Source organism: Calonectris borealis, chromosome 3, assembly GCF_964195595.1.
Source record: "Calonectris borealis chromosome 3, bCalBor7.hap1.2, whole genome shotgun sequence".
Taxonomy (NCBI): domain Eukaryota; kingdom Metazoa; phylum Chordata; class Aves; order Procellariiformes; family Procellariidae; genus Calonectris; species Calonectris borealis.
The window spans coordinates 127428457-127443480 of record NC_134314.1 but is presented as its reverse complement, the minus strand read 5'-3'; the positions used below and the strand labels follow the sequence as shown (position 1 = coordinate 127443480).

The window sequence follows — 15024 nt, the reverse complement described above, 5'->3', positions numbered from 1 at the left end:
CAACGTATTTCTACCCTCAAATACAAAAGGCAATAACACCTTCACGAGGGCCCAGCGAGTACCTCGCAACACGCCGTTGGCTGCAGCTGCCGCAGGGTGCTTCAGGCGGTGAGGAGCCGCGCCTCCCCTCAGACCTGTGGGGCCGCGTCCCTCACGGAGGGAGGGGTGTTCCCGCAGCGGGGGTCTCTCCCGCCCCCAGTCAGGGGTCAGTTTGGGGTGCCGTGTTCCGCCCCCGGAGCGCCTTTGTGTGAGGCGGCCGCTTAGGCGGGAAGCTTGAGCCTCACGCGCTCCCGTCCGGGCGCCGCTCGGCCGCGGTCCGGAGACCAGCGCACGACGCGACGGCGGCTCTTCCTCCGCCGGCGCGGCCGCCATGTCTGCCCTGGCGAAGGCCTCCGGCGCGCTCAAGTCGGTGGATTACGAAGTGTTTGGACGCGTGCAAGGTAAAGACGGGCTCCGCGCTGCGGTGTGGGGGCGGTGAGGGATGGCGGTTATGGCGGGCCGCGCATGCGCGCGGGGCAAGGGAGGCGGGCGGGGGCTGAGACGGCGGCGTCGTGTGGGGCAGCGGGGCCGGGGCGGGAGCGGCCTCCGCCGCCTTGCCCTCCCCAACGGGAAGGCGAGAAAAAGGTTGGAAATACGTCCAGACTGTGAGGCTCGCCCCGCTCCCTGGGGAGCACAGGGTGTTCTGTCAAAAGACTTTCCGTTACCCGCGGCTATGGCCGCGTCTCCTGTCAGCGCGGTTGTGTGGGAATGGCCCCTCCTCCCCCCGGGTTGGCAGCAAAATTTTAAAATGAAAATTAAGTCAAAGGCAATTCCCATACTGCAACATCTACATTAGAGAAAGCTACGTGCGCTAACTGCGTTGGTGAAAAAAATTGTTTGTCCGAGGGAAGGCTCAAGGCCAGCTTGTTTGCAAATTCTGTGGAGTTTGCGCAGTGTTAAAATTTCATAACTGCTCTCTGAAGTTTCTGTAAGAAAAGACTACAGATGACTTGTATGCAGTTTACTGTAACTTTACATTAAAGTGAAATTCTTAGAAGTGGTATTCTTATAAATTATTTTAATGTCCTTTTCTTTCTTTTCTAGGTGTTTGTTTCAGGATGGTAAGGCAATGTCCGATTTACCCGTTCGACCTTACAGTATAGTATTTCCAGTGCTAAAAATATGGCAGCAGGTCTGTAGAGTATAAACATATCCAGCTGCTGTTTTGAGCTTGGGCTAGGCAGTTAGGTATTGCAGGTGGATTTAAAAGGAAAAAATATTTGGTTTATATTTATGTTATATTAAAAGGGTTTTTTAAAAGCTTTCTAATGTGTTGCTTGTTTGTATAGTATCTAAAGATTGTGTTTGAATTACTTGTGTTCAAACAGCCACAAGAACATTATAACACATTAATCTTTAGAAAGGTTAAATCTGAAGATCTTGATAATAGTTTCTGAAACAATGTGTTCCAGCTTAATTTTTTTAATGGCAATTATAGTACCAGTATTTAAAGAGCCTTATTGTGTTTCCTTGTAACAATGTGCTACAAACATGCAGTCTGTGGCTCATATTCCAGCCAAACGTCTCCACCAGCACTGAACATGCAGCAGGTAGTTTTGCATTTCACAGAAACCCAAGAAACAAGAGGACACGTTTCAAATAAGAACAGTATTTTGTCTAAAAATAGTGGGCCATGCTTAATGTTAGACTTAAAAGGTTTTATGCATAGTTTCTATGTATTGTGAAATAGTGCAAAATTGAAATGGATAGAGGATTACAATATAGTACGTCTTGAATTTAATTATTTTATCAAATGGGAAGTGTATGTCCACAGAATAGGTGATGGCCAGGTGCAAGCTTGCTCTGCCTTGCTTTGAGCTGACCTGGAGCCACGTGAACACACAGCACAGTGCCAGTCCTGAGCTAATAAGCAGTATTGAGAAACAGGTTGTCAGCTGCATTCCCATGCTTTTGGACAAGTTTACACGGAGAAGCTGCTCATAATCAACTTGAAAAATACTCTTCATAGTTAGCAGCACCTTTTAATTGCCTAGATTCCCCCAAAATTTGTTTTGTCTTTTGGAATGTAGTCATATTGATCTGAAGTTTGGCTGTCGGCATTCGAGTAAGTGTCTAAAGAGGCTGATAGTGCAGTGTGCACATTTAGTATCTGTGTATTGTTTTGGGTATTACTGCACAGACTCTAAAATGTTTGGTGGCTGTTTCTCATCAAAACGTATTGAAAACTCTCAGATCTTATTGTTAGAGCCATCAGTCTGTTGATGTTCTGTAATACAAAATAAAAAGATGGGCCATGTAGTCTTATACCTTTTTACTAAATGTGCAAGAAGCAAAACGGAGGAGGTACCTTTAATGTAAATAAATTTGCTATTACTGAAATGAAGTACTACGTATTGGCCAATAGTGTTTTTTATGGTCCTCCATGGGACATAACTTTAATGGATTTCTGCAAAACAGGCTTTCTGTTCACTACCATTTCAGTGTTCAGAGACAAATTATGAAAACCATGCATATATTTCATATGTACATGAAAAACAGAAAATGAGAAAGTTTAAAAAACAAACAAACAAAAACCAAAAAAAAGGCAAAAAAACCCCAACCACCTCAAAAACCAGGGTACTTGGAAGTTCCTGATCTCATCACAAGAAGTGAATAGCTGGGAAACTATAACTCGTTGTGGTATTGCAAAAATATTAGAAAAACAGTATAATTAGATTATGACCTTTGCTGCTATTTGTTAGTAGTAATGCAGCAGCTGGGTGTAGAATTTAAGAGGTGAAAGTCAGGTGGAAAGGATTTAAAATGAAACTTGAGAAAAGGAACTATGAAGTTTGTACATGCAGCAAATTTAGTAAGTTTAGACACTGGTTGTTGAAGAGGCAAATGAGCAGTGATAGGAGCTGTAGAAAGGAATAGAGTAGGTACAAGGGAGTAGTGTGGGATTAGTAGGGTCCTTTGTGATCAAAATTGTGTTAATAGTCCCTGAAAAAAGGGGAGCAAGTTTTCGGCCTCCCTGTGAATGAAAAAAAAGCCTCATGCCATCAGAAGGTTTCTATGCGTGTACATATGATAAAGCAAAGGGGAAGATGACTTTTATTTTGAGCAGTGTAATGTCTTGGTGGGAGCCATCATATATGTAGTTTTTCTGAAGAAAAGTATTAAAAGCTGTGAAAATGGAAGTGGGAATTAACACATGCATTGATTATGTATATGTAAAATCTCATTCTTGTTCAAAAGTTGGCTGCTTCTGCTGCAACTTCAGAGCTGCCAGGAATATCTTAATGCCTGAGTATGAGCATCATCCATGGAATTTTTTCTTCTTAATTATAGGTCTTAAATCTATGAAAATGGAAGTGGGGTTTTAAGTGGTATATATGTGGTGTATGTGCTGACACTGATTGTCCTCTCTCATTATTTTTCAAATCAGTACACGGAAGAGGAAGCTAGGAAATTAGGAGTGGTTGGCTGGGTTAAAAATACCAGTCAAGGAACTGTAACAGGCCAAGTTCAGGGCCCAGAAGATAAAGTAAATGCAATGTAAGTATTTCTTGTGGTTTTTCTTAGTCTTACTAAAATCATTTACAGAAACATTTTTAATCCAAAGTGACAAGTAGTTTCATATGTCTCTAAAGTAATAGTACTTTCAATAATCAGTTTTGGTGTGGAGGAGATAAACTTTTCTACAGCTTAAAAGAATGTAAACTTTAAAAATAGTATGTGGCATCAGCCAGTTTTAACTTCTAATGTCACACAGTTTGACAGTATATTTCCCTAACGCGTTCTTTTCTTGTGAAATGAAGGAAAAGCCTTTATTCATACATGTGAGCACAGATCTGTTTTTTAATTCTTCAAAACATCTCTGTAAAGAAACAGACTGAAGAACTTCTTGAAATGGTTGCTCAACCTGTGCTTAAATCAATTTAAAGGAAACTGGGTTTAAGTATGATCCCCGCCCCCCCCCCCCCCCCCATTTAAAAAAAATAATTAATACATTAGTACACATTTCAGCAAAGGCCTGTAGTCTCTACCATCTGGAAATAAATTCTGAAATATTTTGGTGTCTTTAAAAGAATGGGTATGATTTTCTTTATTAAACTGCCAATTTCCAAATGCTTACAGCTATCACTCTGAGGAAATGATGTCTGGAAAAACACAAAGCCCAGTTCAGTTGCTTCCAACTATCATTTTTGCAAGTGTATATAGGGAGATTGTTGGAAGCTTTTAAAAATCCTTCAGTGGTGAGTGATGGTAAAATGATGGTATCAGAATGAGTGATGGTAAAACTTTCCTTTGTAAGCTTTATTATGGATGGACAATGATTAGTGCAAATTCTGCCAGCACTTTCCAATACAGGAATTGCTTCAAAACTGAACTTCGGTAAAGTGAAGTTGGCTTTTTGCAGAGAAAATAGTGTTACACTTTTCGGTGTAGATTTAGATATTGTTATCTAATGTGACAGAAGTATTTGTAGTAATTCTCTTTGGTCTTGAGCTTAACATTAGGTTGCTTATCTTGGGCTGCAAAACATTTACAAAGCCAGAGAAACATCAGTTGTTTGTTTCCTGGTCAAGTTTATACTTATTTTCTGGAAGACCTTTGTTAATAGCCTGATCTAAATATTTTGTAGATTTAGTATCTTGGTGCCATCTCTCTAGTTAATTTAGAACAAAACAAAGATGAACGTATGAGGAAATCAGGATTTGGTTTCTATTGGAGTACTTTCTCATTTAAAAATTTCTAGTCAGTTGATTTATTCTCATAAAGCACGTTTAAGTGAAAGCACAGCTTAGCTCCTCATATTTCTTGTATTTGCATGAACTAGGATTGCTGCAGAATGCAGTGGTTTTGTCCATCCTTTTCCCTTTCCTGTTACATGTCAATGGGATTTAAAGGAAACCGTGCTTACACCAACACCAGAAAGTTTGTAACAGGGGATCTTGCAGTAGAGCTGCAAAATTAGACTAACAAGACTAGGCTTGTTCTCAAAGATGTGTTGGCATACAGACTATTCCAAAAGGAAATAAAAGTTTTTGTTTTTCATTGTTATACAATTTTAAGTAGGGTCAGCAAGCTGGATTGTGACAAAAAAAAAAGTCGAAGCTTTTGATGTACATTGTATTTGATATTCAGACCAAATAAAAAGTTGTTTTGAGTTGCTGCTTCTTCATTTCATGCTGGAAATCAATGTTTTCCTCTGATGTGGGAATAACATTGCAATGCTGAAGTTGAAGTACAATTTTGAAGTGTGCATTGAGATATGGATTATTCATTTGGACATCGTAGAGTAGAATGCTGAAGGAGAAACAGTTCGCTTGTCCTTGCTCCCTGTGTGCGCTCTGATATGTCGAAAAGGTAGTGAGTTTATTTTTGGCATTAAATTGGTGAACTTGCACATGAAGAGGGAGCTATTGTATATGAACAGCTACTTTGAAAGGCCCTTATTTCTCTCTGCTAGTACATGTTAATAGAAGATCAAAACAGGTTTGAGTTTTTGAAGTTTTTTCCAGAGCTTAGAGCATTTTTTTGTAATGTTCAGTCATGCTTCCTAGGAATTCATAATACTGTGTTCTAGATTCAAGGGTTATTTAAAATGCTATATTAAATAAAAACAAAATGAGGCTTGCTTCTGCTATGGCAAATTAATATAAACCAGTAATCCTAAACATATATTTATATTCAAACTGTGATAAATAATCAGGAGTAAATTCTGGCACCAGCTTCCTATGCAAGCTCTGGTTTGTATTTGCTAGATATTCAGAACTTAAGAGACTGTATGTGTATGATACTTCCTAAAAATTGGAGATCTCGTATGTTCAAAGAAATTGAACGCTTTTCTGAAAAATACAGTGCATGAATCAATATTGTAAGATATTTCAAGAAAGGTTCCTGGTGAGTACTATTTCGAATATTGGAACAACGTGTTACCTTGTCGAAATCTTTCAAGAACAGTTTGTGCAGTGTTTTTTGGACAGGTATTTTCACACTTGCATAAGTTTCCAAATTAAACTTTAGGCACAAAATGGCCTGATTTTCAGAGGTGCAGCACTTGGACTTCTAAAAATCACATATTAATGGTAATAAAATTATTTGTCAGTTGTTTTACTGGTTCTGGTTTGTTAATGTTAGTATTTACTAGGGGGAGGTGGAAGGGGTATTTTGGTCTATCATAAACAATGTTACCTTTTCATAATGCTAAATAGAATCAAGAACATAGACTAAAAAGGGAGTAGGGATGCCATTAGAAAGTACAGTTCTATAACAGGTAAATAGAAAAAGCAGTGTGAGAGCGAGGAAAAACGGGAATAAGGATTTGAGAGGAAGATAAAGATAGGGAAAGCGTAAAAAATGTGGGAAAACCACCATGGGGCAATTCAATGTTACAAGAAGCATGGAGTGAATAACAAAGCATGCCTTTGTTCTGGAGCAGTAATGCGGCAGACCTCTAACCCAACGGTTTTCCAGCAGCAGTCCTTTGCTCCTGATTTTCTAACCCTTTTTGTTGGATTTTGTATCACTACTTGTATTGTGAGGCACAGCTAGGAAGCATCCAGTACAGGCTCAAGAAACAATGCCTTTATATGATTTTTCTTATGCAGGCTGCAAGGTAAAATATAATCTGGGAGGAATTATGAGGACAGTCCTGGTGATCTATTTTAAACATTATTGTAATGCATCCGTGGGGTTTAGATGGAGAGTGATCAGAACCAGTATAAAGTAGAGAAAATAAGATTTAAAGCAGGAGAGTTGGAGGTATGACTATCCACCCATACTTAAAGCTCTCCAGTGAAGTGAGAGCATGTTAGAGAAGATCTATTTTGAACATTAGTTGGCCAGGTAACTGATGATCTTTGGAGAGTCATGGGTAGTCAAATACAACTTTATTGCATTAGAACTGAGGGATTAGGTGCGGGAAGGCAGCCAGAGGCTGTGTATCTACTGCTGCAGATGCAGCAAGGAAGAATGTTTGTTAATGTAGGCAGTGGGCTCTGGGTTTGGTTCCTTCCTGTCCTGCCAGGAAAAAGTACTGGCCTCTTTTACCTGAGCCTGGTGTAGTTTCTTAAGCAGTGTGCTGAAGTCAGGATTTTGTCCTAAAATGTGGAAGTAATAGTTTCCCTGCAGACATAAAATACGGTTATGATGGATTACTTGGAAAGATGACACGCAAAACAGAGTTAGCTCTGGAGTGTGTAACAACTTAGCGGGGGCATTCTGACTCTTGCAGAAATCAGTGGAAAATGATAGGTAAGTATGAAGGATTGGGGCCTGAAAAGTGTTGCACGTGCAAGTCGTTTCATTCCTTATTGGACCATTCACTTAGTGTTGAACATAAGTATAAATTTTTGTTGAAGTGGTGCTGGGAGACTGACTTCTTTGATTTACATTCTGTGGTGGTGAAATCTTGATCATACTGAAAACTGGCAAAATTTACTGACTTCCCTGAGGCTAGGATTTCAGTGTGAATTTCACTGACATGCAAGAAGCTTAAGGTATGAATGAGGAGTTTTTGATTTTAGATGTTTTAATTTCAAGATTTTTATTCAGTTTGTTTTTAACGAAACTTTTAGATTCTCAAAGATCAGGTGACTTTTACATAATGTATTTTGAAGCCAATTTTTTATTTTAATTGGGAGATCTTGCAGACCATCTTAGGGTATTTTTGAGAAGTCTTGAGAACCTTTTACCTGTAAGCTTGCTTAATATCTCTTGCTTTTTAACCTCTAGATGGAGCTGTTTGTTCTGTAGATACTTTCAACTATACATGCTTGGTTTGAAGTGAATCTATTTTTAGACTGTTATGGCAGAATCCATCTTCTACCTTTTTCCTAGTGTATTTTATAGTCCTGTTCTGTTTGCTGGTACTGCTCCACATAATAATACCCATTATCCTTGGATACTAAAGGCTCATTTTCAGTCTTTTGCCTGTCTGTAAGCCAAAGAATACTAAAGTCACAAGAAAAGCAGGGTCACAGCATTTCTAAAACATAATGACATAAGGTTTTATGGTAAACTGAAGGCTTTTTTGCCAGCCCGGGTATCGTTAAATAGAGTAGAAGAAGTAGTCCTTTGGTTTCTTTTTTTCAGGAAGACTTACAGTACAGGCTTTTTCATGATAGTATCTTGTGATATTTTTTCCATTTAATTCATTAAATAAGGTTAGAGCCTTCGTAGTCATTGTGGTTGTTGCCATAGCAACTTGCATTGACAGGCTAGAAATCGCTTTCCTATGAGAATTTTTTAACTTTGAATCATGACATATCACTTAGATATCCATTAAAAAAGGAAGATGAGACTCTTTAAGATTGCCAGGTTCAGAGTTTATTCCAAAAATCAAAGATTTCAAATCAGACTGACACTTTAAAATGTAAAATCTTAGGACATTTTTTAGACACAAGTAGTATATAACAGCATAGTAAGTATTCTTCCTGTATTTGTAGAAAGGCATGATATTAAATACAGATTGCTTGTCTTGGAAATTGTTTTTGATTAGTAAATTAATGCTAATTTAACATAAGGCTTTAATTTTTAATATCGGTGTCAGTTAAGAAGAATTAATATTAAATATATAAATGACGCAAGACTTGAAAATTACTTCAGTGTGTGTCTGCATAGAAAAATCTAGATTTTTACCATGTAAAAGGGGAGAAGGGAACTCTGTATTAGTTAATATCGCACCTGTTATTCTGTCTCTGTTTCATTAGTCGGGTGTATCCAAGATTCCTGTCTGTACCAACTGGCATTGAATAAATACTTTTTTCCTCAATATAATTTTTTAATTGTTTGCAGAGAATAGCCTTGATGGCATGAAATGGAACTAAATGCTAGTAAAAAAAACCCTCTATACTTAGACTATGACTGGGTTCCTTGAGCAAAACTCTAGATCTTAATACCCAATTTATGTTGAGATATAAAACGAACAGATTTTAGCCTGTATTTTGAGATTTTTCTCCATTTTAGAAGGATTTTTTTTTTTAATTTTCAGCTCAATCTAAATGTTGTTTAGGAGAAGAAACTTTAATACTACTTTGCAGATGAACGTAGGCGTAATGGTAGAAATTAATCTGCAGGGGACATTGTACAGACAAGGAAGTGGTTTAGGTTTTTAGATACATTAGAGGCATCTGTGATATACCCATAAGCCTGCTATTGAAAAGAAGACAAAGGCAGCTGAGTGAGAAGTTCAGAGAGGTTGGAAATATTGATGGGTTAGGGAGAAAATATGGAAATCAGTTGGGATTTGGCAACAGCTGATCTGTGAAATGTGATTGCAGACTGGGAATCAGTAGATTCGAGAAGTGGTGAGTAACATCAGACTAGCAGAAAAGATACAAAACTTCCAGAGATACTGTTATGTTTAGGGGGCAGAGAGGCAGCATGATACAGTAACCAAAGGTGTGCTGTAATAGAAAAAAATCATAATGGGAGATTGGTCCTGGAGATAGAAGGAAAATTCCAAAATCTGTTAGTGTGGGAGAAGAGAATGTCAGAGGGATGAGCTAATTGGGGTGGAAGTGAAATACCAAGGGGGGTTGAAACCAAGTGTATGGTCAAACATGGTAGAGAGGATTTAGCAAGAAAGATATCATTAGACCTTCTTAATACAAGTACTTCTCAAACAAATTAAGTAGGCTGTGAGAAACTCTTACCATTATTCAGAGATGAATGCAGTTGTTCTCAAAATAGGCTCCAAATTTATAGGTACACATTTTCAGGGTTGTGTTTATTAAAAGGTTGTAAAAACGTACTACTGGAATGATTTAATTACTAGCCATATTTAATGAACACACTGGCTGGAATTCCATTGTATCTTTCATCTGATTAAGGAATGTGTAGGCCAAGGTGAACATGAGCATCCCACATGTCTAGAAAAGCATATAGACACAGAATTGCAAGCTAGATTTGAAGCTGATAATGCAAAGAACACTGGTCACTATATGCTTCAGTGTTACAGAAAACGTTTATAAGATTGTGAGGACTAATACTTTTTGCCATGCTAATTTTCTATAAAAATACATCTGTTCTGATGCAGAGCGCTTAATGTTTACCTTGTGTCTTGTCAGTGAGGCATCTATGTGCCATAATAGCATGGCTGAAATATTTCCTGGACGTGCTGCTCTTGGAAAGCTGACAGTGATATATTTTGAAGGAAAGGAGAGAGGGGAAATTAAAATCACATTCTTTAAGCTTCCTTTTTTACTTTGCTAAAATGTGAAATAGTGAAAAAGGGTTAGGATGTGTTCTCATTTATGATTGTAATGAAGTACAGTTTTTACATTAATCACGCTGAAGATGATTTACGGTATTTCAGTGACTCAATAGCAGTCAGATGACAAGAAATATGATGGGGTTTTTATAGTTCAGTGTGGGTCCAAGTAGAACAAGCTCAGGTTTTTTTGGTTTGGTTTTATTTTTATTTGTTTAAAGGTAAAACTAACCTATACTGGAAAATTAAATTGTGTTAAACTATAATCTTTGTGGGTAGTAGAAAGGTAAATGTGACCATCTCTCTTCATACCGAATGTTTGAGGTGTTAATTTCTTATCTATGATTATTTGTTTATTGCTTAAAATTGACAGGCTAAATTGTGAACTATAGGTTATGCAGGCTCAGAGCTTGGTCCTGTAAATTAAATTTAATATATGTTACTGATGATGACCCCAGAAAGAATGGAATTAAACCTTGTTCTTTGGGGTTTTAGCAGTTCAAAACTAGATAAATGAAAAATAATTACAGTTTATTGTAGCAGCTGTACTCTGCTTGCAAAGACAAGGAATGGGTCAGGTAAGTCAGAAGATGTAGTTTTTTGTTACTGGTTTCTGAGAATAAAGCTAAAAAAATATTAATGATACTTAGCTGAAGGAGAGAGCTGTATGCTTCCAACACAAAACTGGAGGCCTAGTGGCTTACCCTTATTCGGCCCTTGCCATTTTATTTTGTACAGCAGTGCTGACTGCCCTCTTGTTAGTCACTTAGGGGCATAGCAAAAGGCAATTCTCTCCCTCTGGACCAGGAGTGGTTGAAGGAGGAGAGGTGTAGCTCTCCACCGAAGGTCACACAGCCCACCAGTGACAGTGCCAGAAATAGAAGTGGACTCCTGGCACAGGTCCTGTCCTTTAGACTGTGCTGGATTGTCACTGTTCTTTAGTTTGAAATGCCATAAACCACTAAAGCTTTTAACCATGGTTCTCTCTTTCTGGATATGGCATAGTGCAGAAAGAATGTTTTCCACACCCCCATTTCTTCTGCTGGGATATTAAGATAGCTGTCTTGTATGACCTTGTAGATTTCTTTTAATCTAGTAATTTTTACAGTCACTGTGAATTTGCAGTAGCTCAGTGGAATCGGAATTCTTTATAAAGTATCTGCTTTCATTTCTGATCACTGAAGTTTTCATAGTAGTAATATATTTTGATAAAAATATGGTTTGTACTAATTAACAAATTATGGTAAATGTAGGCTTATAATACAAATAGTTAATTAGGATTTACTGAATTCTGTCTTAGAGCTTAATCCTCATGTTTTCTTCACCTTTTGAGTACTGGATTTTTTGAAGGAGTGCAGGCTAAGCAGTTTAGTCACTTTTGAGAATAAAAAGTTCCTGTTGAAGATCACATGTTCTCATTGACACTTAAGGTTACTAAGTTAGGGCAGTGTGTAATTCTCACAGCTATTATTCTAAAATATGTTATAGTTTAGTCTCATACCATAAACACAAGTCTACTGAGGTATTTTCATTTGTTGGAGGGAGGGGGCCACCTCTCAACAGCTTATGGCATTTGATGCTTGAATTGATTCAGTGAAAAATGTTTCTTCCTTCCAGCTCCCTCTGAAGCTGCCAGAAATGTCCATTTGCTTTACTGGGAGCCATATGACTCCTTTTGATCATTAAAATTTTAAGGTATTCCACACTTTGCATGTTTGTAGGTCTCTGTAAAGGGAAGAAAAAAGTTGCTGCAGGCCTCTCATACATACCTGGTCTCCTGTTCTTATTACTAGTGTGCACATTAATATTTGTTTAAATGTTAGATACAGAGAAGATACAAAGCTGCTTTCCTTTTATGTTTATAAAGCATCTACCAGATGTTATTCCTGCTTTTAAACAGGACTGAATTTCTGGAATTATGCCTCTGAAGTAAGAAGTGTTAGTCTATACAGTGTGTTGGAAAACTCAGTGTGTGACCTTGGGCAAGGTGCTTAATTATTTTGTTTTTTACTATGTCTCTCTGGTGGCTTGCCTCTTTGGAAATGAGAGTTCCACAGGGATGTTGCATTAATGCTTCAAAGTTCTTTAGCAGTGTTAATACATGAAGTCCTCATTTCCTACAGAATTCCAGACTTTCATTTCCTTAGCTGATGACTCTCAGTATTAACATTCAATTCTCAAATCTCTGTTGCAGTTGAAAGCAAGTAGGACTGCGAGGTTGTATTGAATTGTACTGTAGGCACAGGCAAGTGGAACTGTTGTCTGAACACCCAATTTAGGGATTTTCTTGCTTAATTAGAAGAGTGATATGCCTGCCTTACATCCACATTGAAAAGTAAAGAAACTTATTTTGACTCTAAATTAATCTTATTTCTTAAACCATGGTAACTATTCTAGAGCAACTCTGTGCAGGATTGGTTGAGCTTTCTGGGAAACTGTTTTCAAAATGCAAATGCCAGTAAGATGTGTGATTTCTACGGGAAGCTTTATATTCACTTGAGCATTTTAAGCATTTACGCATTCTAACGAAGGAAAATGATAAAGTTGGTATTACTAGGACCACGTGTAATGCTTTGATATTTTCAAAGCGAAGATGTTTTCTTATTACTGATACAGTAGGATGTGGAACAGTTCAATGCCATTATTCTGGCTTTTTGTGCTGAAGAAAGATTGTTCTAGGTGTCTTTACTGCTCCAACACAACACTTACAGAAATACTGAGTAAAAGTTCAGTTTAAACTGTATTTTTAAGGAGGTTTTTGTACTCCAGCTTATCAAGGGGAATAACTGGGTGCACACAGTTAAAAATAGATCTTTGGCAACAAATTGGTAATTATCAATAAAGGCATGTACTTGAAAATTGTAGGTTTCTTTGAAACCTATTACAGATGCTATATTTGACAAAGCTGCCTGAGTTTTTGCGGTAGGAAATAAAACTATACTTGAGTGATGTAAGGTTATAAATGTTTGTCCCATTGAATATGGCTTACTCCTCAAGATTGCTGAGACAATGTCTATGTTGCCTTCTGAGGCACAATCTTCCTTTGCCCCTGTTGAACCAGCCAAAAGCTGTGGGACTCTGTTTTCACAGCAGTGAACCTAAGCTGCTGTACTTTGCTTCTCAGAAGGGTTTTTCTAGCTTGTTATAATTTCCTATGTAGAAAAGACTTGGATACTGGTGAGACTGAATTTATTCATGTGCATGAATTACACACATGCAATTGTATATAAACTCCAGTGAGTTTATATATAGGTGTCTTGGCCACAGCTTGTATGTGATGTTTCAAACAAGTTCTGAAAATAAAAAACAACTAATGTGGTTCTTAAAGAACAACTTCAGAAATGTAATTTTTTGTTTTGCTTTTTTTATTCATACATACTTTCTTGACCTCAAATTCTGAAGTGTTTTTTCTACTGAAATAAATAGGGACGTTTTCAAATGGTTTTTTTAAATTGCATTGCTTAAGACTAATGTGTTTCAGCAGATTAGGCACAAAGATTGTGTAGGATGGTTTTGACTTTCTTCAGTGTTGTCCAGAAAGCCATGCCAAAAGTATGATATAAATTCTGGTATGAAAATTTTTGGTTTGGTTTCATGTAAATTCTGATGTTTCTCCCTACGTAGGTGCTAATTGACATTAGCATGAACCAAGAAATAGCCAGGGATACCTACACTGTAGCTGGATATCATAGTGGATCTTTGCCTTCTGAAAAATGCAAGGCATAAGAATTAACAAATATTCTGTATGGTGAAAGGGTAACTAATACTGTTTATACAAACTGAAAATTTGATAAGGGTGTCTGCTTGATGTTCTAACCTACAGAAGCTTACTGAGAAGGAAAAGAATTCAGCTAACTGGTCTAAAAATGGAGATTAAATGTGCAGAGCAATGTTAAAAGATTATTACTGAATTTCTAAAGCCAAGCATTCAAAAGTCAGGATAGACTAGAAATGAGTTGTACTACAGTACACTCGAATGTCTGTTTTGTTCTCTGATCTTCCCACTTCATGGCTGAAGGGGTTTGTTTTCCTTTTGTGTGTGCTGATTATATTTGAAGATTAATAGTCCAGTAAGTAGGGAACAAGCCTGTTATGACCACTTTTCTATCCTAAGAGGGATGAAGGGTGTTATTCTGGGTCTAGAGATTTGTGTTTATAATCCACAGGAGAAAGCAACATTAAACGAATATTAAGGTTGCTGTCCTGGTTTCGGCTGGGATAGGGTTAAATTTCTTCCTAGTGCTGTGTTTTGGATTTAGTATGAGAAGAAATGTTGATAACACACTGATGTTTTCAGTTGTTGCTAAGTGCCCTCCTAATCCAAGGACAGCTCCCGTGCCTACTGACTGAGCTAGGTACACAAGATGGGAGGGAACATAATCAGGACAGCCAGCCCAGCTGGCCAATGGGGTATTCCATACCATGTGACATCATGCTCAGTATATGAAGGGTAGGCGTGATCCAGGAAGTACCGATCGCTACTTGGTTATCGGTCAGCGCGGGTGGTGAGCAATTGCATTGTGCATCACTCATTTTGTATATTCTATCATTATTTATTATCATTATTCTCCCTTTTCTGTTCTATTAAACTGTCTTTATCTCAACCCACGAGTTTTTCTCACTCTTACCCTTCCGATTCTCTCCCCGTCCCATTGGGGGGGGCGGGGGGAGTGAGTGAGCGGCTGCGTGGTATTTGGCTGCCTGCCAGGTTAAACCACGACAGTCCTTTTTGGCGCCCAACGTGGGGCTCGAAGGGTTGAGATAACGATAGATCTGACCAAAGTGTGTTAAGGCAAAATTGTTATAAGCATCCATTATATTGA

The 15024-nt window shown here is 38.0% G+C and overlaps 1 protein-coding gene across 2 annotated transcripts in view; it reads left to right on the top strand.

The window, feature by feature from the left end:
- The first annotated feature begins 79 nt into the window (after nt 1-79).
- Nucleotides 80-15024, top strand: part of ACYP2 (acylphosphatase 2) — a 53368-nt gene continuing 38423 nt past the window's right edge. Inside the window, exons 1-4 of one of the 2 annotated variants that reach the window (XM_075147820.1) lie at nt 80-440; nt 1084-1100; nt 3428-3537; nt 4120-4230. In XM_075147820.1, coding sequence (XP_075003921.1) covers nt 371-440; nt 1084-1100; nt 3428-3537; nt 4120-4225 — 303 coding nt within the window. In that variant the 5' untranslated portion in view covers nt 80-370 and the 3' untranslated portion in view covers nt 4226-4230. Of the gene's footprint in view, nt 441-1083; nt 1101-3427; nt 3538-4119; nt 4231-15024 lie in introns of those variants that run through there. The other variant, XM_075147819.1, reaches the window with a different exon arrangement.